The following is a 27,219-nucleotide window of genomic DNA, read 5'->3' as shown; positions in this document are numbered from 1 at the left end:
TGGAAACAATAACAACAGCTTGTTTAAATGTCTGTGCTAGTGCAATCCAGCAAATTGAAGCCATTTCCTGTATGCCTAACAGTGATGTTAACGTTCTACAGTTGTTTTACATACGCCGGATCTATATCATATATACCACATCATGAAAGTCTTTCCTCATTTGGCTTGTCCTTATTTTAATGGAATTAATCTGTCTGTGAAGGCCTATAAAAATGGCCCTTGTATCTGCAAAGAAGAAAAACAACAGATTTAACAAATAGCTTTTACATTTCACTTTACCTTTATGCCATAAATCTTCAGCTACCAATTTTGTCATTTAAAAAAAAGTCAGTAGAAAGACTAAAATGGTTTCATAAAGTTTTTGGTATTTTTCATTCCACATCGGATGAGGCGGTCGGTACGCGCAGAATCCAGGGTAAACTTTCTCCCATTGGCCAAAGTGTCAAGAAAGAGTCTGAGTTCGAAAAAACAGCATTTGGGAATGGCCAGTAAGACTAAATTATTATTTAAATTAATTTGTTCTCTTTCTAATCTACTTTCGAACCCAATGAATACGTGTTTACCCGAGACAACCTGTTAGCACCACTTTTCTGGCCGCGTTGGTTGACTGCATTGTCTTTGCAGCAAAACTTGAACACGCCCCGGACCGCCAATCTATCGGATTTCACAGTATAAATGGCCATAACGGACAGGGGACGGGTAAGAAGGCATCTATAAACCTCTGCCGACAATAGTTCCTGGTCGGGATCTAGTTTAACAACAGTGAGCAACAATAATTTAGAATATCTTCACCTCGAAACTAAGATTTTTCAAGACGACTGAAATCAAAACAAGCCTCTCCACCAACACTCGATTTAACCCCTGTTCGGATATTCTGCTGGCAAGACTTGTTCAATTTCTTTGCGGATGCCGGACACAGACCAATGATACCGACAGATTTGACCTGAAAGGTAGGCTAGGACCCTGTAGTTTTTACAATTTCCACTACAAGACTTAAATCGCAGCTGCTCGTTTGTACTCATGAGGATGTTGTAATAATGCTGGACAAAATTGAACGATTTGCTGGACTGCTAGGTCATAGTTTTATAGCACCAATTGTCAAGATGCCCCTGAAAAGATTTAGTTTGTCGATCAATCAATTTAGAGGCGAAAACCAAACTCGAAAAATAACCCATCTGTTCCAGAGAATGCCATGCGAGGGCGCACATCTTTCCGTATCGATTATCCTGAATAACGGGTCTTAAATTCTGTCCGATAGTTGGCCATGCAAATCTTCTATTTTAACGTTCTTTCTTCTATGATAGTTTAGATTAGTTTCAAGGTTATATTGTTTTTCATTTTTGAAGAGTCCTAAATGCATTTCACGCTGCCAAACAGAAGTGAGTGATGTTTGTGATAACATAACAGGGTCAAGGGGCTAAGAGTGACGTAAGATGTGTTTCTAAGGGGCCAAAGGGCCCCTCACAAGAAATGGACTACAGGATGTACACAGTTGATTTAAGGAGTGCTCATGGCCAATGCTTATGCTTTAAAAAAAACTGGGGAAGACAAGCACCCTGGACGAGCATCTCAATATAATTTTTTATTCATAATTCCTCTCAATTTAAATTTGTAAAAAGTAACTTGAAGTTATATTAAAAGGAACACACCAAGGTAAAATAATATTGACTTCCTGCTTTTTGACAGAAAGAAATCAAGAGAGAGCCACCAAGTAAGACAGGTAAAATAAAGCTTTAATCTTTCTTCATCCCACCTTTGTATTTCCACAGCAATGCGTCATTTCCAATAAATTGTTGCAATATGCAATTTTAGGGAGCCTATATGATGGATTGTACTGACAATTATATGACTTTTGTATATAATGTCATATTTCATATAATTTTTTTTGGTTACAGATTGACCTTCAGTGTGCAATGATGGAACAAGAGTATGAAAAGGACTATGAGAACTACACATATGACTATTTAGAGTATGGCGACTTTGATGACTCCAAAGGAAGTTATACACAGAGAGAAACTTTGCATATAATTTCAGTGGTGATTTATAGTATTTCCTTTGTACTTGGTCTCTCTGGGAATGGAATTGTGATATGGGTGACAGGGGTCAAAACCAAGCGGACTGTGAATAGCCTGTGGCTCCTGAACCTGGCTGTGGCCGACTTTGTCTTTGTGCTCTTCTTGCCCTTCTCCATCGACTATGTGCTCCGAGATTTCCACTGGAATTTTGGACAGATCATGTGCAAGCTGAACTCCTTTGTGTCAATGATAAACATGTACGCCAGTGTGTTCTTTCTGATGATCCTCAGCATTGACCGCTACATCTCGCTGGTGCACCTAAGATGGTCCCAGAATCACCGGACCATGACACGAGCGTGGTGGCTGTGTGTGGGTGTGTGGCTGGCGTCGGCCCTCCTCAGCTGTCCAGCTCTGATATTCCGTGAGACTATGGAGTATCACAACAGGGTGGTGTGCTTCAACAACTTCCACGACCAGAGCGGCCACATCGCAGCTATGAGACACATCACACTGGTGGTGGTGCGCACCACGCTGGGCTTCATCCTCCCGTTCAGTGCCATCTGCGTCAGCGGCATTCTGCTCACCATCAAGGTCCGTCAGTCCAGAGCTGTCCACGTATCTCGTTTCTCTAAGACGGTGTCCGTGGTCATCCTGGTCTTCTTCTTGTGCTGGATGCCCTTCCACACATTCAGTCTCATGGAGCTGTCCATGCACTCCTCTTTGGTGCTGCACACGGTACTTAAGACCGGCTTCCCGTTGGCCACCAGCCTAGCTTTCTTTAACAGCTGTGTTAACCCCGTGCTCTATGTGCTTGTTAGTAAGAAGGTCAGAGTCCTGTTGAAACGCTCCTGCCTTGACATCACTAAGAACTCACTGCGAGAGCTCAGCCAGTCAATCTCAGCGACGAAATCTGCTTCCCTGCCACCCAATACCAACTGCACACCTGAGGAGGCCATTGCATCGTCCGTTGTATGATTTGAACGGCCCCCTACAAAAACTCAGTGTGGGGATTTTCAGCAGACAGTTAGAGCCGTTACATGTCTGGGAGACTTTCCTGTTCCTCATAGACTTGAGCTTGTTTCTATGGGTTTCACTCATATTTACTTTCTGTGGGATAGTGTGCCTGTGTTTACATTGCATAGAGTGCCAAGGGCTGATGACAACAAAATGCTCTGGGTGGAAAACCCGAGTAAGCCAGAAAGCAGAAAGCCTTGCCTCAGCTTCATCTTGCAGACAGGAAAGAAACAGAAATAGATTTGAATTATTATTATTGCCCCAAAATCCTCTGTAGTAGAAATAAGATTTATGCAAGAAAATGACAACTACATAATACAATTAAGGGATTGCAGTGAACAAGCAAACAAACAAAATTGATAAAATTGACAAAAATGGTGAAACATCAACAGCACTTTATCTGACGGAGCAGTTACATAGTGCTCCTAAGTTCATTGATGGGCCACTGGGAACGAGCAAAGTCCACCACACATGAACTAAAGCTAATTTAATAACTTGGCAAAATCCTTTTGCTGATTTAATACCATGAGCAAGATCCTAAATCATTTGCTCATTGCCCATCTATGAAATGAATGCTCATACAATGTAACAGTGAAATATCCTTGTGTTATTGTTTAAAAGCAGTGCACATTGTTGTCATAATGATTCTGTTTTTGTCATGAAATTATTCCACCAAATGTTAATATTTTACCCTGTTTTAGTTCACATAAGTGTAATTTGTAAGTGTTTTGTTTTAGTTCACATAAGTGTAATTTGCACTCGTTATATGCCCTAATATACATTTTACTCTTATGTTGATCTTAACCATTTGAATGTATGTTTTCACAATTTATTGACCTATACCTTATCACTATTGCACCAGATGTTGGTAAATAACTATAACTTCCCTAAACTGCAGATTTGTCCATGTCCTGGTAATATAATGTCTGTCATTTGATTAGATTTGGTTGAAATCATGCCTTTGTGATCACAACCTATACCCACCTAGGTGTTATTATATCATAGTCCACCATCTTCTGGCTGCCTTATAGAAGTAGCCTATCCTGGCCTGAAATATATTTTGTTGTATTTCATCAGTTTGCCTGTATCTGGTTCAATAGTCCTCTCAACTTCAATGCCTGGTTGAACACTCTAGTGAGCTGCAATATTATTATATTTCTTTCTTTCTTTTACAAGAGTTGTTTGAGTGCAGTCTTTGAGATTGTATAAGAATGCTAAATTACTCAGGATGGTTCACTCAAAGTTTATTTTTTGATTAAAATAGTTACTTGAAGAATGTCAGTCTATTTCTTTTTGTATACTCCTCCTAATGGAATCCTGTTCCTGTCTCTAATTCTGAAAAAAGCTAAAATAAAATCTATGTGACACACTCCACTGGTACTTAAATACATCTCTCTACTCTCAAATATGATGAGCCATTTCACCGATCACTATAACTTGTGTCTCTCCTCTCTCCTAAGCACTAACTTCTGAAAACAATGTAATGTTATGTTGAATGAAGAGGCAGCTATTTCCTGTTATTTTTCAACAGCTGATAAACAGATGTTGGAACATGAAGTTAGAATCAGATGTTCCACATGCAAGGCCATGAAGACCCTATGCAGCCAACACTTAATGCATTCATTACCACATCTTTGTTGAGCAGGTAAAATTCTTGGCTTGGTAATAAAACATCAATTGACACGGTTTAAAATTGCACTAGTTGATTTTTACAAGATATATAAAGTCGACTTTTGTTATTATGGTGTAGTTTTATTCCAAATGGTGTGGAAATCACAAACGAAGTGGACTAAAGGCTGAATAGTGGGCTAATTACCAGTCATACATGAACCCCTTTTGCCATCCTAAATTATATTTTATTATATGTGTATTATTTACATATGTGTTCTGTCAACTGGACTGAATCACATGCCGCCCATAATGCATAGTTCTGGAACTATTATAACGATCAGAATAATCATGTTACTAGAGTATCCTAATGTATTATTTAAGGATTATTAGTCAGGTCACAGCTGGATGACTCATCAAAAGGATATTTGTTTATGTTTGTCCCCCTGCACCTTAACGTCATTGCTGCTCACACCCCAATGTTCAGTGTGGTTATAGTGTCTCCACTCTGTCCCTCATCACTTCAGCTGACAGTCTACGTCATACATCCGCTGAATCCGGGTAATCGGTCTATCTTTGAATCAGGGGTTGGTAGTCAAAAATAAGAATTGAAGTTTATTACAATCTTATGCAATGGCGCGTCTAACGTCTCTTGGATAGCGGTGTGCAGCGCAGATAATCCTCTTATTTCACCGTTAAGACAGGAAACGGCTCACCGGAGCCAAGTGCTGTTTCACCAAACTGCGACATAGCGTGCACACCAATTTATATTGTGGGAATAGAAGTACACATTCCTACGCAGTCTTCGGGAGCAGTGATCACACATCTCTCTTTACTTAAGAGACGACAACAAGGTAACTAGGCATGGAACTATAGGCAATTAACATAGGCTAATAAACTTTATACGTAGAGATATGTAGTGACGTTGTTTTTATTGAATGTGCGCTGACATTTTTCCAGCGTCATGCTACGTTTGCCTGTTGTGAAGCGCGCGCTCTCTGGGGTGGCACAGGCCAGTGCCAACCATGGTAAGTAGACTAGATTCAGTTATTCTCTGCAGATGTGGGGTCAACTCTGAGTATATATGGACATTGGTGTGTTTTATCGACCTCTGTAGATTTTGTCAAACTAACTGTTACTGAATTTGTGCTTGTGCCCATGTGTCCTCACCATAGGATTAGCTGCAGGATTAGTTGTCACAGTCTAAATGGGAATAAGTGCCTGGCAAGGCCCAAGATGGAGATGCTAAATCTCCCTAAAGTAAAGAAATGATGGATGGTATAGACAGAGGATATGATCTTTAGGCTGAGAGACTGGCCAAGGAAAATGTGCATTATCTGTGTGATTAAATGTTAATTTGGCCCTTTCAGTTCGCACAGCTGCTACAGCAACTGCCACTGCCAGTAACCTTATTGAGGTATTTGTTGATGGAAAACCTCTAATGGTTGAACAAGGAACAACAGTACTACAGGTAATACTGGAGAGACATGGTTCATTTTATACTTTGACATTTTATAATGTGAAAAGCCTATTGTAACCACAGAGCCTATCATTATATTTGAGAGTCATTCAAACTTGGTACCGTGTTTAAGTTTATAAATTCTTCTTAATAATTTATCAGGCTTGTGAGAAAGTTGGAATGCAGATACCTCGCTTCTGCTATCACGAGCGTCTGTCTGTTGCTGGGAACTGCCGAATGTGCCTGGTGGAAATTGAGAATTCACCTAAAGTATGTATTACTTACAGTTCATTTGCACGCTTTCTGTCTATTTGTGTATTTGTTCTGTCATTCATTAATTTGAGTAGATTAGGGTTTAAAATGCAACTCGCTATGTTACAGCCAGTGGCAGCATGCGCCATGCCAGTCATGAAGGGTTGGAATATTATGACCAGCTCAGAGAAAACAAGGAAAGCTAGGTAGGCATCTGAATCAACCCTGTGCTTCAACTAATTCTGATTTAGTAAAACCTAATGCTGTTTGGAAAAAGATTCATAATGTATGACAAACCTGCAGAACACAGTGAGTTAACACCCTAACTAAGCATGCCTAAGTAAGCATCACTCTCATTGCATCTCTTTAAAGGTACTGTATGTATTTTTTGTTGTCAGAAATAAGTCTGATTCAATTCTGAGGGGATCTGAGCATTGCAGTATTTCTCAACAGTACTGTGCATTCTATGTGTTCTGGTTCTGTTACATGTATTTTATTGTTTTTTTTTCCATTGTCACGGAAATGTACAGAAGACAACATATCAGCCACCATTTAACTAATTGTTCATATTTTGGTCAACAGAGAAGGTGTTATGGAGTTTCTCTTAGCCAACCACCCTCTGGACTGCCCCATCTGTGATCAGGGAGGAGAATGTGATCTGCAGGTAAACAGAAACATTAAAGTATACCCTTAGTTATCCTATGTTCTTCTAAATCCTTACTTCCACACATTGATGAACTTAACAGCTGAAGAAATGCACCATCGATTTTACCATCCACAAGTCCCCCAAGCATGCACATATGCTGTTTTTGCTTGTGACTAACTGACTCCATCTTGAAGTGATTGGCTAGATTTACTTTGTAATTTACTTTTGTTCTTTGTGATAACTAAGCTTGAGGTGTAATATAGCTGCCAGGGCATTAGGAGGGTATAGACACTGTTCATCATCATCATTATCATTATGTGATATATTATATTATCACTTATTGCATGGATTATGTTTAATATTTTTACTGTCTCTTTTCACTCTCCAGGATCAATCCATGATGTTTGGTAGTGACAGAAGCCGCTTCACAGAGGGAAAGCGAGCTGTCGAGGATAAGAACATCGGTCCACTTATAAAGACCATCATGACACGTTGTATTCAATGCACCAGATGTGTGAGGTAAAAAATGGACTATCAATCTCCATTTTATTCAAATACCTCAAATATAATTTTAATTTAATCGTTATTTCAGGCCTATCTCAGAGGTTGTTGGCTATGAAGGAATGGACACTGCCAGATCAAACTTAACCATTACCTTTCAGGTTTGCCAGTGAAATAGCTGGTGTAGAGGACCTAGGCACTACAGGAAGAGGCAATGCGATGGAGATCGGAACCTATGTGGAGAAAATGTTCATGTCCGAGCTCTCTGGCAATGTCATTGACATTTGTCCAGTAGGTGCATTGACATCAAAACCATATGCCTTCACCTCTCGCCCCTGGGAAACAAGGTATCTGTGAATGCCATTTGTGTTATTATTTTACAAGCTAACATATGGTAAATGGCTTTAAAATGTTGTTTAAAGGAGGTGTGTGTTAGAGTGCAGGGCCCAATTAAGGATGTATTTCCTTTAACCACAGGAAAACCGAATCCATTGATGTATTAGATGCTGTTGGCAGTAACATTGTTCTGAGCACGAGAGGAGGGGAGATCATGAGAGTCCTACCGCGACTTCATGAGGACATCAACGAGGAGTGGATCTCTGATAAGACCAGGTAAGATTAAGATCAATTTGTTTCCACACCAACAGCGGACAACTAAATCCTTTGTGCTTTCAACCAAAAGCTTTATACATTTTGTATCTTACTCCAGGTTTGCATATGATGGTTTGAAAAGGCAGAGGCTTACACAACCCATGGTGAAGGATGCGTCGGGGCAGCTTGTAACCACTTCATGGGAAGATGCTTTGACCCAAGTGGCAGGAATTGTACGTTTTCTCAACACTTTTTTTGAAGAAATATTTATTGGAGCACTATGTGAAGTTAACATCTGAGCATGAAATTAACTATTTTTGAATACTACAGCTACAAGGATCTGAAGGCAATAAAACGGCTGGTGTTGCTGGTGGGATGGTGGACGCTGAGGCTCTGGTCGCTTTAAAGGACCTCCTCAACCGTCTCAACAGTGAGAACCTGTGCACTGAAGAAATCTTCCCCATGGCTGGAGCTGGGTGAGACGAGACACAAAGCAATAGTTTAAATGGACAGGTTAGGATTTATAATCAGGACTGCAAAGGAGTGGGAGTTTTTAACATTGTTGTGTTATCATTTCCATCCCACAGAACGGATTTGCGTTCAAACTACTTGTTGAACACCGGCATCAGTGGGATTGAAGAGGCTGACCTGGTTCTCTTGGTTGGCACCAACCCACGCTATGAAGCTCCTCTCTTCAACGCTCGCATCAGAAAGGGGTGAAAAAAAAATAGAGTGTAGTGAATCACAACTGCCCTGATTTACATAATGTTCACTAATCTCTTAAGGGATACGTTATGCTGCCTGACTTTTGCCTGCATTTCCAAGAGTATTTTACTGTGTTGTGGTGATTATTTCATGAACTGATGTCAACCCCACAGTTGGCTTCACAATGAACTTCAGGTTGCACTAGTGGGGCGAGAAGTGGACTTGAGCTACACATACAACCATCTTGGAGAATCAACCAAGGTGCTGCAAGATATAGCAGCTGGGAAGCACTCCTTCAGTAAGGTATATCTAGATTATTTCCTCCTTCATGTGGAATGTTTGCTGGTTCTGCTGCCCAAGAACCATACGTTCCTTAGTTTTCCTTACACTTTATGGGATACATTATCACTTTCCGTCCAGGTTCTTGCCCAAGCAAAGCGTCCAGTTGTGGTGGTTGGCAGTGCTGCCCTACAGAGAGAGGATGGTGCGGGCCTACATGCAGCTGTGTCCACTATTGCTCAGAATGCCCGAGTTACTAGTGGCGTTGAGGATAACTGGAAAGTCTTAAATGTACTTCACAGGTAAGCATTTTGAGCCATTTAAACAAATGCTCAACAAAACAGCATTTTGGGGTTAATGCTGGGATTCTAGATTAATGTGTTGTCATTATCAGGGGCGGTTTTAGGCACGGGCGACCCGGGCAGCCCGGGGCGGCACTTTTTCATAAAACGTGGGGGGCGGCAAGAGCACTTTAAAAAAAAATCATCTGGGCCGCGAAGCGGTTTTCTATTATCTATCATATCACTGTGTGTGGAATTGGCAAATTGGCGGCCCCTGCAGCTGCAGGCGCCTCTGCTCGCTAAGAAGGTGCCGTGGACAGATCCTGAGTGAGAAGGGAGAAGGGGCAAGGGGAGGGGGCGCGAGGGACAGTTCACCTCTGGGTCTCCCAAATGGAACGGACAAGGGGGGGCGGGGGATCCACTGTATAGCAGTCACACCTCGACTTTCTTCCAAATAACGCACATTCATAACATTATAATTACAGGCCTATAATTCCTGCAAGTTTTCGTTTTTCTGAATTGTGTGAAATGGCTAATACAAATAGGTAATACAGAACGATTATGTGGTCACCAAGGGCAAGGTGAATTGGTGGAAGGAGAGACCACTGACTGCTCCAACTTATCTAACTGGTGAAGGTAGTACGTAGTTAGCAGAGTATAGATAGATAGATAGATACTTTATTTAAATTAAATTATACTTTAAATTAAATACATCTTTTACAGAGTAGTCTATTACATTATCAAGATAACTATTGAAGGATGCTCAAGTGGACAAGGTAAAAATGTGTTTTCAGTCAAGTGTAACTTAACCTAAATTCCTATTAAGGCAACCAGCTAATGTTGAGCACCAACAGAATTGTTTGCTAGCTAGCGTTAGCTAGCTGATTTGACCATAGGGTATGGACATGTTCATTCATCTGACACTAGGCTAAAGTGTTAGCGAAGTCCCGCTAGCCACAACTAACAGAATATAACAGCATACAGAGTACCAGTATAATCTTAATAATGAACAGGTCGATAGCTAGCTGGTTAGACCATATATTTCCTTTTGACACAACTATAATAGCCAACTACAATAGCCAGCTCAGAGGGGGTTTCGCCCGGGGCGTAATTCCATGTAGAACCGCCACTGGTCATTATACTGTGTCAGTATTACAGCTAAAAACTGTGGAAACAACTATGACTTCAAGAGTCAATACAGAATATACAGTACCAGGGTTTTTCCTGCATAGAGAAAATTTGGCGCGCGCCTAAGCCATTTTCCCGAGCGCCTACGACAAATCCCGAGCGCCTAAGGAAAAAAAAAAGTCAGTGAAAAAAAAAAAAAAAAACCTGTCATTCATGGCGCAATTCAACTTAATGGTGTTTTGAGCCCTCACCGTTGACTTCAAGGCAGCACCTGCCTGAAATGCGCATCCCACCTCCCACCCCCTGAGCCAATCATTGAACAGAGGCTTCTCCAAGCTTGCCAGTTTAGAGAAGACTTTGGTTTGAATTTGAGATTTGAGCAAGCAACTTAATGTAGCTAGCTTTTAGCTGTTTTAAACCAAGGCACTTTACTTCAAAAATGTTGTTTTCAACCTGCTTACATATCTGGTTAAAACAACTAGTAAATGTGTTTTAGAATAATATTAATGCCATATACAATAACTGACTTTATGTTAACACCACTAATTCATGTTAGCTGTCTAATTATTTAGCGCAATGCTAGCATGAATCTACCGTAATTCGATTTTTAACCAAGTGTAGACAACTGCTAACTAGCTGCTTGCTCAAAATTCAAACCAACGTCTTCTCTAAAGTGGCAAGCTAGGAGCGCCGTCCAGGCAGCTGCCGCCTTGAAGTCGACGGTGAGGGCTCAAAACACCATTAAGCCACAATTCATCACGGGTGCAATGCATGTCAGCGAATATGTTCTCAATAGTATGTTTCAAGTATAGGCTACAGCCGAACCCTCGTTCTGTTTTGATCAATAGTAATCGAGTTGATAAGCGTTTCTTCTTGTCTGCTCAATAAGCAACTGTGAGGTGCACGAATGGACAGAGCGGCCAGCTGCCAATTACTCAACTTGCGTATGCATCCTGACTTCATCAGTCGGCGGTGATTTTGAGCATAACATTCCATTTTCAGTATTCATGGCTTTCAATGTATTACAATATCTGCTATGTTGAGGACCTACACAGGTGTAGGCTATTATTTGATTTGTCTACCCGTTTGAACGAGTACCAGTAGACCGCGGGGCCTCGGGAGAGGCAGACAACCGCATTGGTTTATCAAGGAAAGCTCAGCTCGTTCTGAAGAGAGCGGATAGATTTGTGTTTGCATCTCGAATATAATAATATTAATATTATCATTGATAAACCGGTGCGGTTGTAAACTGTCGTTCCGCTGCGAGCGCCAGCCCGACGTGCCCGAATACCCTGTACAAATGCACTGTACAAATGCAAATGAAATTTCCACTCAAAATGCTGACAAAAGTTTGATTAACGATTTCCAACGCAGCCTCCATTGGTGCGCCAATAGAAGTTAAACACACTATTAAACATATTTGTGGACAGTTTTAATAATAAAAACAAAAATAATTGTATGTAGGTTTGTATAATAGAAATGAATAGCAATAATAAATAAACTTGAATTTCATAATTTGTGTGTTCCATTTCTGACCACTGGTTAGTTCTAGATTCTATTGATATACATTTCAATAGTTTGCATATGTAAAGAGGTAAACCTTAATAATCTTTGAACCTAACATGATAGCACCATGGGGCTTGGACTATTGTCAATCTATTAGCCTATCTATTTTAATCTAAAGTGGAAGCAAAATAATTTCCTCAAGCATAGCCTCCATTATTTATGAAATGGTAAAAAAAACTAAATAAATACATAGATGTCTGCTAATGAGGTGACACGGTAACACAGGCTGTGTGCGCGCGTAGCGCTCCCCTTTTTTTTTGGAGCACCGAAGACCCATTTTGACCCAGGAAAAACCCTGAGTACACGCTATTAGTTTGGGTAGCTTTCCGTAGGTATAGTGCCTGCTCCACTAGTTACTAGTTAGCAGTCATTTTGACTAGTTTTTCAGGTAGTATAGTTTAACATCCACACTGATATGCACAATTGTGTTATTTAATATTTTCATTCTTAAGGTAAATATTATATGTTAATGTCTTTTTTATTGAAAAGCTTACATTAACAGCAGCATGTTGCCATATATATACACTATTCATCCCAATTGAACCCCCAAATTTCCATATTTTTTTAGTTGTGGTGTTATAAAATTATCTTACAGGATTGTCAAACTGGGTCTTTTGTTTTCTGACTGAACAGAGTGGCTAGTCAAGTGGCTGCACTGGATCTAGGTTATAAACCAGGAGTAGAGGCTATCAGGCAGGATCCACCCAAAGTTTTATTTCTGCTTGGGGCTGATGCTGGCTGTATAACAAGACAAGACTTACCAAAGGACTGTTTTGTTATCTATCAGGGTAAGTATACAAATACCATACTCAGTGTGATAGCATTTATCTTTGTATAAGAATGTAGGTATTCTAACAAAAAGTACTGCTTACAGCATCTTAAGACAAGAACAGGAGTAGATGATAACAGCATAAATTGGTTTATAAACTGAACTCTATTTCCATAATTTTCTAAATATTCCATTATCAAAATATTTATTAATTAAAGGAAGTAAACAACTTGGTATAAACACTGTGTGGTTCACACGTGTGTTTATCTGTCTTTGCTTATTGTCTTGCCTAGTCAAATTGTAACAGAACTTTGTGTTCATCTGAAACAGGGCATCATGGTGATGTGGGAGCAATTATGGCAGATGTGATACTACCAGGGGCAGCATACACAGAAAAGTGTGGTACCTACGTTAACACTGAAGGTAGAGCACAGCAGACTCATGTGGCTGTTACAGCTCCTGGATTTGGAAGGGAGGATTGGAGAATTATCCGGGCCATCTCAGAGGTGAGGCCTTGTACCTCATGAAAGAAGAATGTCAATGCATTATTCCTGATTCATTTCAGTGCTTAGTTTTTTTCCTTCCTGTAACCAATAGCTGGCAGGTGCGACCCTGCCATATGACACACTAGATGAGGTGCGTGACAGACTGGCTGAAGTGTCACCAAACCTGGTGCGATATGATGATGTGGAAGAAGCAAACTATTTCAAACAAGCCAATGAACTTTCTAAGGTACTATTATCTCTTTAAATGATTGATACCTTAAAGTAAGCTTCATCAAATAAGACATTGAGTAGTCACAGTCAAACATACAAACGTCTTGGTAGCATTATTGCTCATTACACTTCCTGGGTATCGTTCATGTATGTTCTCTGTTTCCCCCTTTCACTGCCTGTCAGACCATGAATCAGACCCTGCTCACAGACCCCTTGGTTCCTCCTTTACTCACAGTGAAGGATTTCTACATGACAGGTTTGTTTGTGTTCTGTATACAACATTCTGTTGTTGTTTGTTTTGGCAGTGAATGAGAGTGCCCTGAGGTCTGTTTGTCATCCTCTAGATTCCATCAGCAGAGCTTCTCAAACAATGGCCAAATGTCTGAAGGCTGTGACAGAGGGAGCACAAGCGGTGGAGGAACCCAATATATGTTAACGTGTTCTCTGCATTTCAGTTCAATCTTACAATACAGCACAGCTTCACAAGGACACACTATACCTACAGAGTTATGTAGACATATGTTCACATGCTGTAGCCTCAATCATCAACCTACTAATTGCTCCAGTGGCATTCTCTAAACTGATCACTTATCGTCTGCTTGTTGTACAGCACAAAAATTTAAAAAGTGAACTCAATATCGTATTTTAAATAGTTTTGTGAACTTTAAATGTAATAATAAATTATATTATTAAATAATCACTTTAGTATTTTTGTTTGTGTATGTAGGAGAAAAATAATCAAGGTTAGATTATATTGTCACCCATTAAGGCAGAGCACAAATGTACCAGTAGCTTGCTGGCAATCTAAGACAGGCACTTGTTTCAATTTGTAGTGGGGGTAATAGCTGCTCTAACGTTATTATAAAAGTATCCATGATGATTGTTGTGTAGATTTTTTTAATTTCTATCTTTTCCTCAATGAATGAAAAGACACTGCAATTGTCATTTTTTCTTGTTGATGGAGTGTAAGTTGAAACTGCGAATATGATTCCCTTCACGCGCATATTATCCTATGTCATACCTCACTGTGGATGGCCAGAAGGAAATCAACAGTTCTACGGTGGAAAGACCAGTTTATACAGTGAGGGTTGGTGGTGCAATAAAGCTTGATTCTCTCTTTCAATTAGCCACATGCTGTGCTCAGCAACTTCATACAGACCCAACAATTGAATAACCAACACTCCAAATGTATCTGAATAGTTGAACTACTTAGAAGTCACATCTAATGTCGGTTTCACTGTAACATAGACTTGAATTTCCAATATGGTAGATGAAGTTGTTGTTGAGCAGTAGGCTGTTGTCATGTCCCCGCAGTGCCGATAGTGGTGCTGTGAGGAGACTCCACCGTGGACTGAATTAATACCACAGCAGCTTTTAACTGCTAATGTGTGCTGTGGGTAACAACGTTTAAATGTAGTAATCTTATCTCAAATGGTTCACGGATAGGAAAAGGATCAATTACCAAAACATACCGAATATCGACCCCGATCTGGTAGCTATAGCCGACTGTGTTAGGCAATTCTACAGGCAAATCGAAGCGAATACCCTACTCAGCCAATACCAACTAAAGGTAAGCTTATCTTTTTGCAGCCATGGGCTTAATTTCTGAAGTATCCCAGTTTTAAGCGAGGAGGTCAGGGAGGTATTACTCGAGGCCGCAGTCACAATAATGGTTAGGCCCTGTCTTCAGCCTTGCGCTGACTTTTATTACGCATTGTACAGAAGTATAATTGCAACACACATTGCAATTTTTTGTACCTGGGAATACATTGATGACCCATTATGCCGTGCTTTCGCTATTTATATTTGAGAGAAGGTGACGAGTTCGCAGGCTAGCTAGCTGTATTTAGCAATGTTTTGTTTTGGAGGCCTGTTTTGGTAGGCCCCTTACACCTAACTAGCTAGCTAACATTACATAGCCTTTGTTTGTTTTACACATTACCTTTCAATTGTTTGTAGTGACATAAAATACTCTTTTATAAAATCGAGCCTTATCTTTGTAGTTTTATCACCAGTGATGTGTAATGTGTCCTGTGTAATGAAAAATAGAAGTAATATGTCCGTTTCCTGGCTAAAGGCCTCTTATCGTTAGCAATGTTTTTAGCTTTGATGTGGCTAACGAGTTTGATAGATTAACATTATTATTACTAGCCAGCTAACATTATAGCAAGCTAGTTTTTCTATTTTTGATTGGTTAGGTCAGCGCTGACTGTTCTGTAAGCTGGAGAGATGGATGCCTATCAGTTGAACTGTTACATTATTTGACAGGTGTTTCATCACATTAATCGAGCTCAATATATATATATATATATATTTCACGATTGCTAGTTTGCCAATCGTCTTGCTGGCTAACCAGTTCCTAGGGGTAACCGTAAACGTTAGCCAATTTTGGTTTCAGTTGGCTGCAGTTTACCTGGTCAGCTACCTAGCATGAGCTAACAATACTATTGTTTTGGTATCAGGTCAATTCATTTATCTATCCAAATTCGATGACTTGGCTAGCCAGATCTGTTGTAAAATGAGCAACAGTATAAGTTAACAATGACTTACAAGGCGTTGTTGATTGTATTAACTTTCTAATGTTTCTGCCATGCTTACTTTGAGCAGGAAGAATACATATGATAGCAAGTTAACGTTATTTTTCAAGGATAACGTAGTACTTGAGTCTGTATCCATCTGTCATTATCCTCATTTTGTTGGTTTGTTGTAAAAAGAGGCCATCAACAAGAGCTGGTTAAATATTTGTCGGTCCTTATGAGAACAATCTATACGCTGATGGCTTATTTTCGGTTTCCCCTCGAACGTTTGGCACCAAGTAAGATCCTGGTAGTGTGGAAGTTTTGTGTGGTTACACGTTATCTATCCTAGCATAGAACGTCTGGTTGCCCCCTCTTCAGGTGGCATTACTATGACTGTTTTAAAGGATTCATATCATGGGTGTCGTGTTAACTGGTAAACTGAATTAAAAGTTTTCAGGCTCAAACCTTCTAAACATGTATTAATTATTTTGGTCAGGGATTTCAAGAGATAAAATATCAGTTGACAGTGTTTGTATATACACATCTCTTCTCGCTACTGAAGAGTACCAGCGTCTCTACCACTGATGTTGTTACTTCTGGTCTGTTAAACTACGATAAAGATGCACATTGCGTTTGTGTGTGTGATGATTGGTTCGGAAAAGTCAGAAAATCATGTGGTGAAAATGTGTGTAAAGTTTATGAGTCATCACCAAAACATGTGAGTACACAGTTCCACTGTGTAAAGTCGTCACCAATCCAAGGTATGCCTTTGAGCATTTTATCTCAAATCAACACCCCTCCTCAGCGTTGCCAAAATGTTCGTGCTCTGTCACTGTTAGGGTAAAACATAGGAAAAACTGACAAGCTGACTTTTCATGATGTTAATCTTATTCTTTTTTTTCTCTGGCCTCCCACATCAGCTGATGTTGTCAAGGACAAGAGTCACGTGATGTATGAGGGCAAACACATACACTTCTCGGAGGTAGACAATAAGCCATTGTGCTCGTATAGCCCTAAGCTCTGCAAGCAGCGCAGACTCAACGGCTATGCCTTCTGCATCCGTCATGTTCTAGAGGACAAGACCGCTCCCTTCAAGCAATGTGAATATGTGGCTAAGTACAACAGCCAGCGATGCACCAACCCCATCCCCAAATCTGAGGACCGCAGGTGAGGCCCTATCCTCCAAACCAAAAACACAGATGTGAAACAAAGTAACATATGGCCTAAGTCAAGGTTATTTGGTATACTTTAGCATATAGGTGTCGTGTTGGTTGCCCTTCTGAGTATTATTGTTTTTGTTTCTTTCCCAGATACTGTAACAGCCACCTGCAGGTGCTGGGCTTCATCCCCAAGAAGGAGCGCAAGAAGAAGCATGAAGCGCTGGAGGAGATGCGCGGGCGTTCTCACCTGGACTCGGTGGCTCTCAACATCACCGTGCCCTCGCTGGCGCTGAAGGCCTCCAATGGCCTGGACGAGTCGCCGCCTTCGCCACCTTGCTCCCGCCTGCTGCCCCTGCCAGATGGGGAACACCTGGACCCATTCGCCTTCTACGAGGAGGACATGGAGGCAGAGGAAGGCATCCCACGCAAGGGCTCGTCAGTCAGGAAGAAGCCGCAGAGTCGGCTGGTGCTCAGTCAGAGACTGCCTCCGCCGCCACCGCCACCACCACCGCTGCCACACGACGCTGACCACCTCCAGCCTCGCTCAGAGCACTTTAGCCCTTCCTCTGTGCACCCTGGCCCTCACCCTTCCTCCCCTCTACGCACCCAGCTCCCCCTCCAGCACGGACTCCTCCAGCTGCCCAAGCATTCTGGCAGCCTGTCCTCCTACTCCTTCCAGGGTTCCCAGCAGGGTTTATTATGCAAGCCAGCACCACCTCACACCGGTCCTTCACTGCCTCCTGGGCTGGCCCCCAGCACAGTGCCCAGCCCGGTGCAGTCGTCTGGCCCCTCCCTCGGCAGGAAAGGCCTACTCACTGCCACGCCCTCGCTGTCTGGCACGCTGGACTCTGTACAGCGCCACCTGGTGGCCATGAGCCCTGCTTCCTTCTCGCCACCCCCGGCCTGCCTACAGCGGCTCAAGCATCTGGTGCAGCTATGCTCCCAGAGACAGCAGGAACACGGAGATCTCTTCCCTCATCTAGGTGTGTTGACCTTCTCCGGCTTTCAACATCCTACTATTTCACACTGGCTAACAGAGGCAGTGACTCTAACTATCCTATCCTAACTATCCTGTAGTACTTGTAGTACAGAGGTGTAATACAGTGCTTTGTTAGAAGCAATGTACTTCATGACAATGTAGTTGCCATGGGAAATGAGCAGTATGATGGCAGAATATAAGGGCTTTAAACATACAATCAGGCTTTGGAACACTATGAGTGTCTGCCGATCTGTCCTCAGTGATCATGTATGGGAGCCAGAGAATGGAATGAGTAAAAAGGTTGGTAGGCCAACGGCATTACTTTGGAGGCAGATGGAGTTCCACAAAAAGTCATAGATTTAGAGGCCGAGTGGCGTAGAATGGCTGTGATATTGGCAGTTTGCATCATGCCTTACCAGTGAAAACAATGCAATCCATGGATTGAAGGATTTCGATGCGTACATTTTCGGCTTATTGCCATTTGTCCTGTAGTACGGTGTACAGTGCAGCGGGTTGTCTGGAATAAGCTTGGTGAGCTATCACTCATCAATTAGGTTGAAGTTAAAAGTATAGATAATTCTAGGAAAAACTAGGTCAGTCTATGTGAATTAAGAGTGAATGATTTGAATGACATGGGATCGTGAGCTATGTGTCTTGGGGTATTTTCACCACTATTCCATTGGGGCAGTGGAATGCCACAGAAAGGCTCAGTGTAGAGGAACATATTACCCTCAGCAATGCACTAAAGCATTCAAAACATATTTTGTATCTCCTAACCAGCTGCGTTTGGCCAGTAAGTTCATGTGTAAGAACTCTAGGAAGCTTATCCTCAGAAAAGGAGATGACAAACGTTTTTCAAGTACAAGACTGTAAAGTAAAGACATTGTATCGTTATTTGGTCAAATACTGTGTTAAATCCGTCAAGTACTTAGTGCACTGGAAAGCTACGATGATAACTAAATCATCCTCTTCTGGAGTTCACTGCACATTCCCAAACAGTCTTTTGAAGTCACATGAACATGTTAAAAATGTTGACACTTCATTTAGGGGTATGATTTGTAGGCAGATAATATATATTACAGTATATTATGATTCTCACAATATTGTAATCTAAAGTAATAAGATAATATGATGATAATCTATTATTGTGATGCAGGTAGTTATTCCCAACACTGTAATGATGCATTGAGGTCATGTAAAAATGACATCTTATTGCAGATTACTGAAATATATGCTCTTTGTCTTACAGGGTTGGACTGGTCTGAAGACAGTGGAGAGGATGACTATGAAGACTTTGAGGCAATGTCACCTTCCCGACTCTGCGGGAGATTACAGGAAGGACCCATGCAAGACCAGTAAGTAGCAGGCTCGGCACGCGCATGCAGACTGAAGTTATTGCACTTTGAAATGGGCAGGCGGACGCTGTGTACTTACAGTAGGATGAGAAAGTTCTCATAGCTTGTTGAAGTGTGTCAGAGTTCAGGTTCCACATCCAGGTTCAGAAGGAGGTCCACATTTGTTTATTAAAATGGGTTATGCAAAACACTTGGGTTATGGGATTTTTTTTTTCTTTTCATTTGATGTCTCTGTGTTTATGTATGAAGTATTATGAAGTTGTGCCAGGTGGAGAACTTCAGTAGTTGGGAATTAGCAATATAGGTTGTAAAGGGGCTGAGAAGATCCCCAGCAGTAACCCTGTGCTGTCTCTCAGCTCGCTGGAGGAAACGGGCAGCTCCAGGAGGGTCCGGCTGGCCCACCTCTGCGCGCTCCTGCAGGACAAATACAAGCACCTGTGCAGGCAGGAGAGGGCAGCCACACGCCAGAAGAGACACCGTTATGCCTTCCGCAAAGCCCTGCTGCACGCCGCCGCCAAGGACCCAGACTGCACGGCGGAGCTGATCCAGGCACTCTGCAAGATCTCACGATCCTCCTCAAGGTGAGGCTGGGAAAGGCCCAGGCCTGTGCTGTGTTCAGACTGTATCCAGCTCTCCTTCTCTCTATTGCCTCTATTCTGTGGCACGTGTTGTTCTGTGGTGGGATTTCAATTCAGTCCAACTCCATTCTATTTATATAGCGCTAAAAACAAATACAATTGTCTCAAAGTACTTTACAGAGCCCAGAGCCTGAACCCCCTAGAGCAAGCATTGAGGCAACAAAAACTCTATTTTAACAGAAAATGAGACCAGCTCATAAGGGGGGACCTATCTGCTTGGTATTAAAAATGGGGGGGGGGGGGTCGGAAACAAGCAGACATACATGCGTCAGGATAAACATATTAGCATACATGCAACACATACATGATGCATAGAAGATTACATAATGCAAACAAGATGGTATGTGCATGATGCATAGAAGATTAATAGTGGGTATAAATGGAGAGCGCTAGCATTCAAAGTCGTGGCTTAGTGGGTACACAATGTCTTCATAATGCCAGGATGCAAATATAACGGTCATACAACATATTGAGGGTCGCAATGTACTCATAGGGTTCTTAGTAATAGAATATGCGGATGATTGTGATCATATTAGCAGAGTAATGTGTAGTTAGGGGAGGAACCGAAATGCGTGCGTGATGCGTGCTTTGAATGCAGTTGTAGGTTGGAAAGGGCAGCAGTAAACGGGGGACAGCCAGACCTCTCAGTGGCGAGTCTAAAGTGAGAGGGGAAGAGAAGACGTAATGAGAGAATGGTATTAGGTATTGTAATTGATTGCCTTATATACATGAATGTAAACGTAATTATAATGGTGGAGAACCGTGATCACGGCCATCAGTGTTGGTGGCGATGGTCCTACTATAGGAGAAGAGAAGAGAAGAGATGTAAGCTTGTATACAATTTAAAAACGACGTGTTCCAGTAGCCAGACATCAGAGACGGCAGATGAAGGAGAAGTTGTATGGCGTGACGCATGAGGGGTCCTTGACAGCCCAGACCTATATCAGCATTAGTAAGGGATGGTGCACGCTGGTCCAACACCACCTCCAGAGGATGGTCTGGAGCTAATTATACCAACCATGACTGACAGGCCAGTCACAGAGGCAACAGCAAAGACAGCCCTATCACCAGACACCATGCAATGAGTGCTGGACCTCCACACACCATTCCTAACTATGGGAAGAAATAAAGAGGGGAAGTTTTTTCGTCTAGACTTGCGCTTGATGGCAAAAGGTTCTGCTTCCTACCCCAAGTTTGACAGCCTTGGAATTACAAGAAGGCGTGCATTTTGAGATTGACGAGTTGTTGATGGGCAGTATGGGACTCGTAAATCCCTAATGTGGTCCAGGCCCAGGCAGTTCAGGGCTTTGTATGTTAGAAGGAGTATTTTGAAATCTACTTTTGACAGGGATCCAGTGAAGAGCAGCAAGGACAGGAGAAATGTGTTCATATTTCTTTTTAGTTCTAGTAAGCGTGCGAGCGGCTGCATTTTGTATCAGCAGATCACCTGTATTCATTATTGGTGTGGAGTTACATCTTGCCGTTTCTCCTTAGTGCAAAGCAGGTGCGACTGGGCGTCAAAGAGACTACTGGACTCTGCACGGGGAGCACCAAGGGACAGGCCTGCGGAGACAAAGCCCTGCCCTTCACTCAACACTGCTTCCAACGTATCCTTCATGCACGCCTTCTCACTGTTGACCGAGTAATAATACACACTTGAGTTGTAAACACAGTGTCATGATCTCTGAGAAGCAGACGTCTGATCCAAGAAGTGGTAGAATGATCTGGATCTGGTCGTAGGTGACTTAATGGAGCAGCTGGCTGCAATGCTCTGCCAGATGTGTTGTCTCTAACTGTGAGCCCGAGTGCCTGGTGCCTGTGTGTTTCCTTCACGGTTTGTGTGTCAGACATCCTGCTGAACCGCAGCCAGCAGCTCTTCTCCAGCTGCACCGCCAAGTTTGCCGATGGACAGCAGTGCTCCATCCCCGTCTTTGACATCACGCATCAGACCCCGCTGTGTGAGGAACATGCCAAAAAAATGGTGAGTCGCCTACAGTAGAGATACTCGTCCAAACTGTGTGCCATAGGAATAAGGTGCCTTCTAGAGCCCCCAATGGCTCTTTGACTTATCAGTGAAGAGACCTGAATTCATAATACTCTTGAGGGTTCTTTGCAGTTGGTGAAAAGCCCATCTGCTTAGGAGTAGATTCTTCATTGAGTTAATGTTCTTGAGTGTGATTTGTGTTGATACAGTTATGTGTGATTTTGTTAACCCCATACAGTGTAGTAGGTTTTTTACCTTTGTGTGTCTCTTTTTTACCTTCTTTGTGGCAGGATAACTTCCTGCGTGGGGATGGGAACAGGAGACAGCAACAGCAGCAGCATCAGCATCATCAGCACCATCAGCAGCAGCAGCAGCACCACCACCTCCATCAGCACCAGCACCAGCTGCAGCAGCAGCAGCAGCAGCAGCAGCGCAAGCCACGGAAGAAGACCAAACCGCCGGCGCTCACCAAGAAACACAAGAAGAAGCGACGGAGAGGGCCGCGCCGGCCTCAGAAGCCCATCCCGCCCGCGCTGCCTCAGGGCAACCTGGCCATGCCTTCCAGTCTGGCTCTGCCCACCAACGCTTCCAGTGTCAGGTCAGTCACCCTCCCACATGTTTTCCTGGACTCTCTCTGCTCTTTGATGTGCGTTGACCGTCCGGATGAAGTGGAGTGCCGACTGGTGGACCGCCTTTGCCCTCGGTCTCCTCTGTGGCTGATGGTTTTCCTCAGGATGTGCTCCATTGTAGTGGTGGAGGATGTTGATCATTTCTGTCGTCCTTGGTGGCAGGAGTCCTTCAACCCCGGAGCTGAGCACAGACGAGCTTCCTGATGACATCACCAATGACATAGCGGACATTCCAAACGACCTTGAACTGAACCAGGAGGATTTCTCGGACGTGTTGCCACGGCTTCCTGATGACCTTCAGGACTTTGACCTATTTGAAGGTATGTGCTGGTACATATTTGAAAGATCCTATGAGTTTTGAAGTCAACACTTCCTTTATGATTCTAACTGGGGTGATTATTGGAGCTTTTCAAACATTGGGATGTGTGAGAATGTCTGTGAATAGCAGAGCTCATATGTGTGTGTGTAGGTAAGAATGGGGACTTGCTGCCCACTACAGAGGAGGCTGAGGAGCTGGTGCGAGCACTGCAGGCCATGGGCTCCTACCCCGACTCACTGGTGTGCCTCTCCTCCATGGGGGAGCTGGGAGCTCCGGGCGTCCCCTCGGGAAGCATGGGGGACCTGCTCAACGGCCGGCTGCCTGCAGAGAACTTCACCAGCCTGGAGCTGGAGGAGAACCTGCTGCACTCGGCCGACGCTCACTTCCCCTCCTCGCCATCGCCCCCACCCCCGCCACGGCAGGCCCCTGTCCCCGTCACATCTGCTGCCTCCACGCCCAGCTTGACCCCGGCCGCCCACGCGGCCAGTGACCCTCAGAGGACATTCCCGCGCCCCGCTCCCCCGCCCCACGCGCTGGCCCAGCCCGACCCGGCCTGCTCCTCGCCCTCAGCCGGCCCCTTCAGTAGCAGTGAACACGTGCCCTCTCCCTATAGCGAGCACATGGCCTCCCCCCACACTGGGCACTTCCAGGCAGAGTCGCCGCTCCTCTTGGAGGTGCCGCTCAGCGGGGTGCCTGGCCCGCCGCGGTCCCCCTGGAACCACCTGCCCCTCTCTCTCGCCGACCCCTCGTCGTATGGCACCCTGATGGAGGGCCACCTGCTCTCCACCTCTCTTTCCACACCGCCCTGCACCACGCACCCTGCAGCCTTGCAGCCCACTGCTGCCCTCTCGGCCCTCCCCCAGGGCGGCCTGACGGGGCTGGGTTCCCCCCCTGCTCCGGCATCCACCTCCACCCCGCCCTCGTCCTCGTCCTCCCCCACGCGGGACCTCCTGTGCTCGCTGCAGCCCAAGCAGCAGCTCCCACAGTTCAGCGCCGTCTTCGGCCACCAGCTGGCCTCCCACAGTGGCATCCCCAACGACGTGCAGCCCAGCCACAGCTCGACTGCGCCTCCTACTGGCTTCTCCATCGCCAGTGCCACGGCTGCAAGTGCCAACAGTGCGACTCCCCCCTTCCCGCACAGTAACTGAGAAGTGATGGGAGAGAGAGTGTGACTGAAAGAGCGAGTGTGTGTGTGTGTGTGTGTGTGTGTGTGTGTGTGTGTGTGTGTGTGTGTGTATGTTTGTCTGGTGGCTGCACATCAGCTAAACAGTGGACTCTGCTCGCTTAGCATCTCCGCTCATCTTTTCATAGAAATCAAGAACATTTTTTCTGCTATTTTATTTGGTTCATGCCGCAAGAGTGGATGATGGCCTGTTTTAATGTTTTAATCCTGACCTTGCCATGACTACATGACTGCATGCCTGCATCAGCCCCAGTGTAGAGTCCACTCGTTGGGTGCATGTGCAGCCCCCTCCTCTTCCCCCCCCCCCCCCCCCCCCCCCCCCCGGGGGAGTGTGGTGGGTGTCAGTGACAGTGATGTGCTCAGCACCCCGCAAAGGACCCACAATTCCAGAAGTAGTGACAGAGACAGTGCTACAGCATTCAGTGACGGAAACAACGCCTCAATCAGCAGTCTAGTCTTAAGTGTTCCACTTGAGCCCTGTCTCATAGCTGTAATCATATCCTTCCTCATTTACAAGATCATTGTATTCCTTTTAATCTACCCTTCATACAGATGTTAACACACAGGTGGCTCTACTGCCCCCTACAGACACATGCCAGTATAAATGTCAGGGCCTGCTTAAACAAGTCAAATCCCATCATGAAGGAAGTTTCCTGTCCAGCTTGACACACAGCAGAAAATTGCCAAAATTATTTTAAATGTTTTTTTTTTTTAAGCTACTGTATATATATTTAATCTTTTAACCGGTTTATGCAGAAACTCAGAGTAATATGTGGATCATAGATGCCTCATCAGTGGCCTAGTAGACATCTGGAGGTAAACCTGGTTACTCAAAGCAATAAAACACCTTGACGTACTCACCTCACAGTATTGTGATGTATATCGTATCAATCTTCATTTCTTTCCCTCTGTGCTCCCTGAATTGCTTTCCAGTTGCAGACCAGCGTGTTACGGGGGGGGGAAGGACATGTTTTGTCATCAAATGTGAAGTTAAGGCCGAACTGTTCTTTGTCTGATGAGGTTGTGGATCCACTTTATAGGTCCATGAGTATTCTGGCCACAGAGAAGGAGGTGTAGAGAAGAAACAAAAGTGTGACAACTGCAGAAAATTATTATTATGTCCACTCTTGCACACAGAACTCCACATTCTCAGTCTTGGAAATATGTGTGTTTTAAGGCATGTTTGTGGTACCCTAAGCAAGGAAACAACTTCAACAACTTTGTCTGGTTAACAGGTATCTTTTTCACAAACAATGCATGCAGGTATTAGGGATAGTGTAGGAACAGCTCACGTGACCCTCCCCTCATCTGTGCGTGGGGTACTATGGAGAACTAGTGCAATTCGGATGGAGCAGTTTGCAGGTGCTAAAATGGCTGTTGTATTGGGTCACACAGCAGAATTTCGTGCATCAGGACACCTGACCTTCAGTGATGCAGCAGGGTAGAGTAGAGCCTTTTTCAACCCTTCACTGCCTTCATGTTCTTAGTTGCCTGGCGCTTTGCACTAGAGGAGAACAAGGAAAATCTTGCGAATTTGTCCCAGAATGCTTCCAGTTGTATAACAGTAAGTCTTTAGTCCTTGGTATAGCTTTAGAAACTGAAAGATGGGCCTATATTGTTAAGTATTATATATTCATAGATTAGCAGACTATGGGGTTTTAATGGTGAGGTTAAATGAGTGGCAGTGGACTGAATATGAGGTTTTAAAAGAAAAACAACTAAAAAAAAAAAAAGGATCTTTGTTGTCTTTTGCAAGTTACTTAATGGAGCCTGTGTTTTGTGAAGTACTTTTAATGGCTATCAAAATACTTGTGATTTCTTATCAGATGATGTTTGTGTATGCCCATTTATTTAAAATGATCAGTGACTATGATGATGTATGGCAGTACTTTTGATAGCTATTAAACTCTGGCATGAAGCCACTTCTGAAAGATTGGATCTTGCATGGGTGCAAAACTACAAGTTTTATTCATTGACTTGACTAGTTAGCTTGTGCCCAAAGAGACCAATTTAATAATGACTTCTAATGCAGCAATCTCTAGTGCACTGGTTCTCTACACATACAACTGACAGAAATATACATCATACTTTTATTGATATTCATGAACTGGAAACGGTTAAAACCATCACTGATAGGCAAGTTAGGCTGAACTAAAGGTTGTCCCACCAGAGTAGATGTTGCTGCCCATTCAGAGCATCGCCTCATGAAGATGGTCCTCATACACTCCATTCATTCATAGCATAGTCCAAATGAATCCCATGGCAGGCCCCACTACACTCCTTCACAAGACATCATCACAGGTCCAAAGACATGGCGAGCATATACGGGATAGCAACACCTCCGTAATCTTCATGTCTTGCTTCACCCCCAGCGGTGTCTGTCTCTCACACACTTGGCCTGGGATTCACACAAGATGGCTCATGATTTTTTGCACCAGAGACCTAAAACTGCTGTGTTCACAAAGCATGAAAAGTAGATTAATTGCACATTGAGGGGGAAAAACTGACCAATCCTCTTAAAAGAAAGTCTTCAGGGCTCTGTAGGCACTCGTAACTGCTTGAAATCTGAGAGATGGCTGACAAATTCCTATACTCATTGAATGTACTGTATTACTGTTTTTAAAAAAAATGATAGGAGCTAGTCACCTTTGGTTATTGGTCCTTGTTTAATTTGTCTAAGGTATTTTTTGTATACAAAGGTTTACATTTTTATGTATATTTTTCTTGTGTACAAAATTATGTAATATGTGTACAAACATTGTATGTAATATCTGTATATAGTGTGATAAAATCTGATCTGTTTCTTTTTGATGTACAAATAAATCTTGCTGTGAGGAATATGACACTGGTGTAGCTGTGATGTTTTTTTAAAATGCACATAATTATCAAGCTGACAAACCTAATCTTCCGAACACACAATACA

The 27,219-nt window shown here is 43.2% G+C and overlaps 3 protein-coding genes across 6 annotated transcripts; all 3 read left to right on the top strand.

The window, feature by feature from the left end:
- Positions 1 to 285: 285 nt before the first annotated feature.
- cmklr2 (chemerin chemokine-like receptor 2) lies at positions 286 to 3,407 on the top strand. Of its 2 annotated transcripts, none has more exons than XM_031559085.2 (3): positions 286 to 950; positions 1,691 to 1,720; positions 1,896 to 3,407. In XM_031559085.2, exon 3 carries the CDS (start codon positions 1,914 to 1,916, stop codon positions 2,988 to 2,990), a length of 1,077 nt encoding a protein of 358 aa, XP_031414945.1. In that variant the 5' UTR covers positions 286 to 950; positions 1,691 to 1,720; positions 1,896 to 1,913; the 3' UTR covers positions 2,991 to 3,407. The 2 variants fall into 2 exon arrangements, with proteins under 2 accessions (XP_031414945.1, XP_012691783.2); XM_012836329.3 differs by having other exon boundaries at positions 1,687 to 1,720.
- Positions 3,408 to 5,165: 1,758 nt separating this feature from the next.
- Positions 5,166 to 14,227, top strand: LOC105908015 (NADH-ubiquinone oxidoreductase 75 kDa subunit, mitochondrial-like). Of its 2 annotated transcripts, XM_012836450.3 has the most exons (19): positions 5,166 to 5,491; positions 5,598 to 5,665; positions 6,008 to 6,108; positions 6,259 to 6,366; positions 6,478 to 6,554; positions 6,931 to 7,012; positions 7,383 to 7,513; positions 7,657 to 7,842; positions 7,973 to 8,107; positions 8,205 to 8,319; positions 8,417 to 8,562; positions 8,674 to 8,802; positions 8,965 to 9,094; positions 9,212 to 9,372; positions 12,679 to 12,833; positions 13,145 to 13,320; positions 13,412 to 13,546; positions 13,714 to 13,786; positions 13,875 to 14,227. In XM_012836450.3, exons 2-19 carry the CDS (start codon positions 5,602 to 5,604, stop codon positions 13,964 to 13,966), a joined length of 2,196 nt encoding a protein of 731 aa, XP_012691904.2. In that variant the 5' UTR covers positions 5,166 to 5,491; positions 5,598 to 5,601; the 3' UTR covers positions 13,967 to 14,227. The 2 variants fall into 2 exon arrangements, with proteins under 2 accessions (XP_012691904.2, XP_042566686.1); XM_042710752.1 differs by lacking the exons at positions 5,166 to 5,491; positions 5,598 to 5,665; positions 6,478 to 6,554 and having other exon boundaries at positions 6,104 to 6,108.
- A 223-nt stretch (positions 14,228 to 14,450) lies between these two features.
- Positions 14,451 to 27,139, top strand: LOC105908016 (INO80 complex subunit D). 2 transcript variants are annotated; one of them, XM_031559046.2, is made up of 10 exons: positions 14,451 to 15,100; positions 16,970 to 17,216; positions 17,360 to 18,192; positions 19,438 to 19,543; positions 19,900 to 20,124; positions 21,676 to 21,788; positions 22,029 to 22,162; positions 22,456 to 22,763; positions 22,957 to 23,114; positions 23,294 to 27,139. In XM_031559046.2, the coding sequence occupies exons 2-10, from the start codon at positions 16,999 to 17,001 to the stop codon at positions 24,259 to 24,261; spliced, it is 3,063 nt and encodes a 1,020-aa protein (XP_031414906.1). In that variant the 5' UTR covers positions 14,451 to 15,100; positions 16,970 to 16,998; the 3' UTR covers positions 24,262 to 27,139. The 2 variants fall into 2 exon arrangements, with proteins under 2 accessions (XP_031414906.1, XP_031414900.1); XM_031559040.2 differs by having other exon boundaries at positions 23,264 to 27,139.
- The last annotated feature ends 80 nt before the right edge of the window (positions 27,140 to 27,219 follow it).

The sequence above is a fragment of the Clupea harengus genome, chromosome 2 (assembly GCF_900700415.2).
Source record: "Clupea harengus chromosome 2, Ch_v2.0.2, whole genome shotgun sequence".
Classification (NCBI taxonomy): Eukaryota; Metazoa; Chordata; class Actinopteri; order Clupeiformes; family Clupeidae; genus Clupea; species Clupea harengus.
Note: the sequence above shows the minus strand (reverse complement) of the source record. Positions and strands in the feature narration are given on the sequence as shown.

Bases quoted from the DNA above. Each gene is read 5' to 3' on its own strand.
- LOC105908016 (XM_031559040.2), top strand. From the start codon at position 16,999: ATGTATGAGGGCAAACACATACACTTCTCGGAGGTAGACAATAAGCCA. The intron at 21,789-22,028 runs GTATCCTTCATG...TTTGTGTGTCAG, and splicing joins CACTCAACACTGCTTCCAAC to ACATCCTGCTGAACCGCAGC. The intron at 22,764-22,956 runs GTCAGTCACCCT...CCTTGGTGGCAG, and splicing joins ACCAACGCTTCCAGTGTCAG to GAGTCCTTCAACCCCGGAGC.
- LOC105908015 (XM_012836450.3), top strand. From the start codon at position 5,602: ATGCTACGTTTGCCTGTTGTGAAGCGCGCGCTCTCTGGGGTGGCACAG. The intron at 8,803-8,964 runs GTGAAAAAAAAA...TCAACCCCACAG, and splicing joins AACGCTCGCATCAGAAAGGG to TTGGCTTCACAATGAACTTC. The intron at 13,787-13,874 runs GTTTGTTTGTGT...GTCATCCTCTAG, and splicing joins GAAGGATTTCTACATGACAG to ATTCCATCAGCAGAGCTTCT.
- cmklr2 (XM_031559085.2), top strand. From the start codon at position 1,914: ATGATGGAACAAGAGTATGAAAAGGACTATGAGAACTACACATATGAC.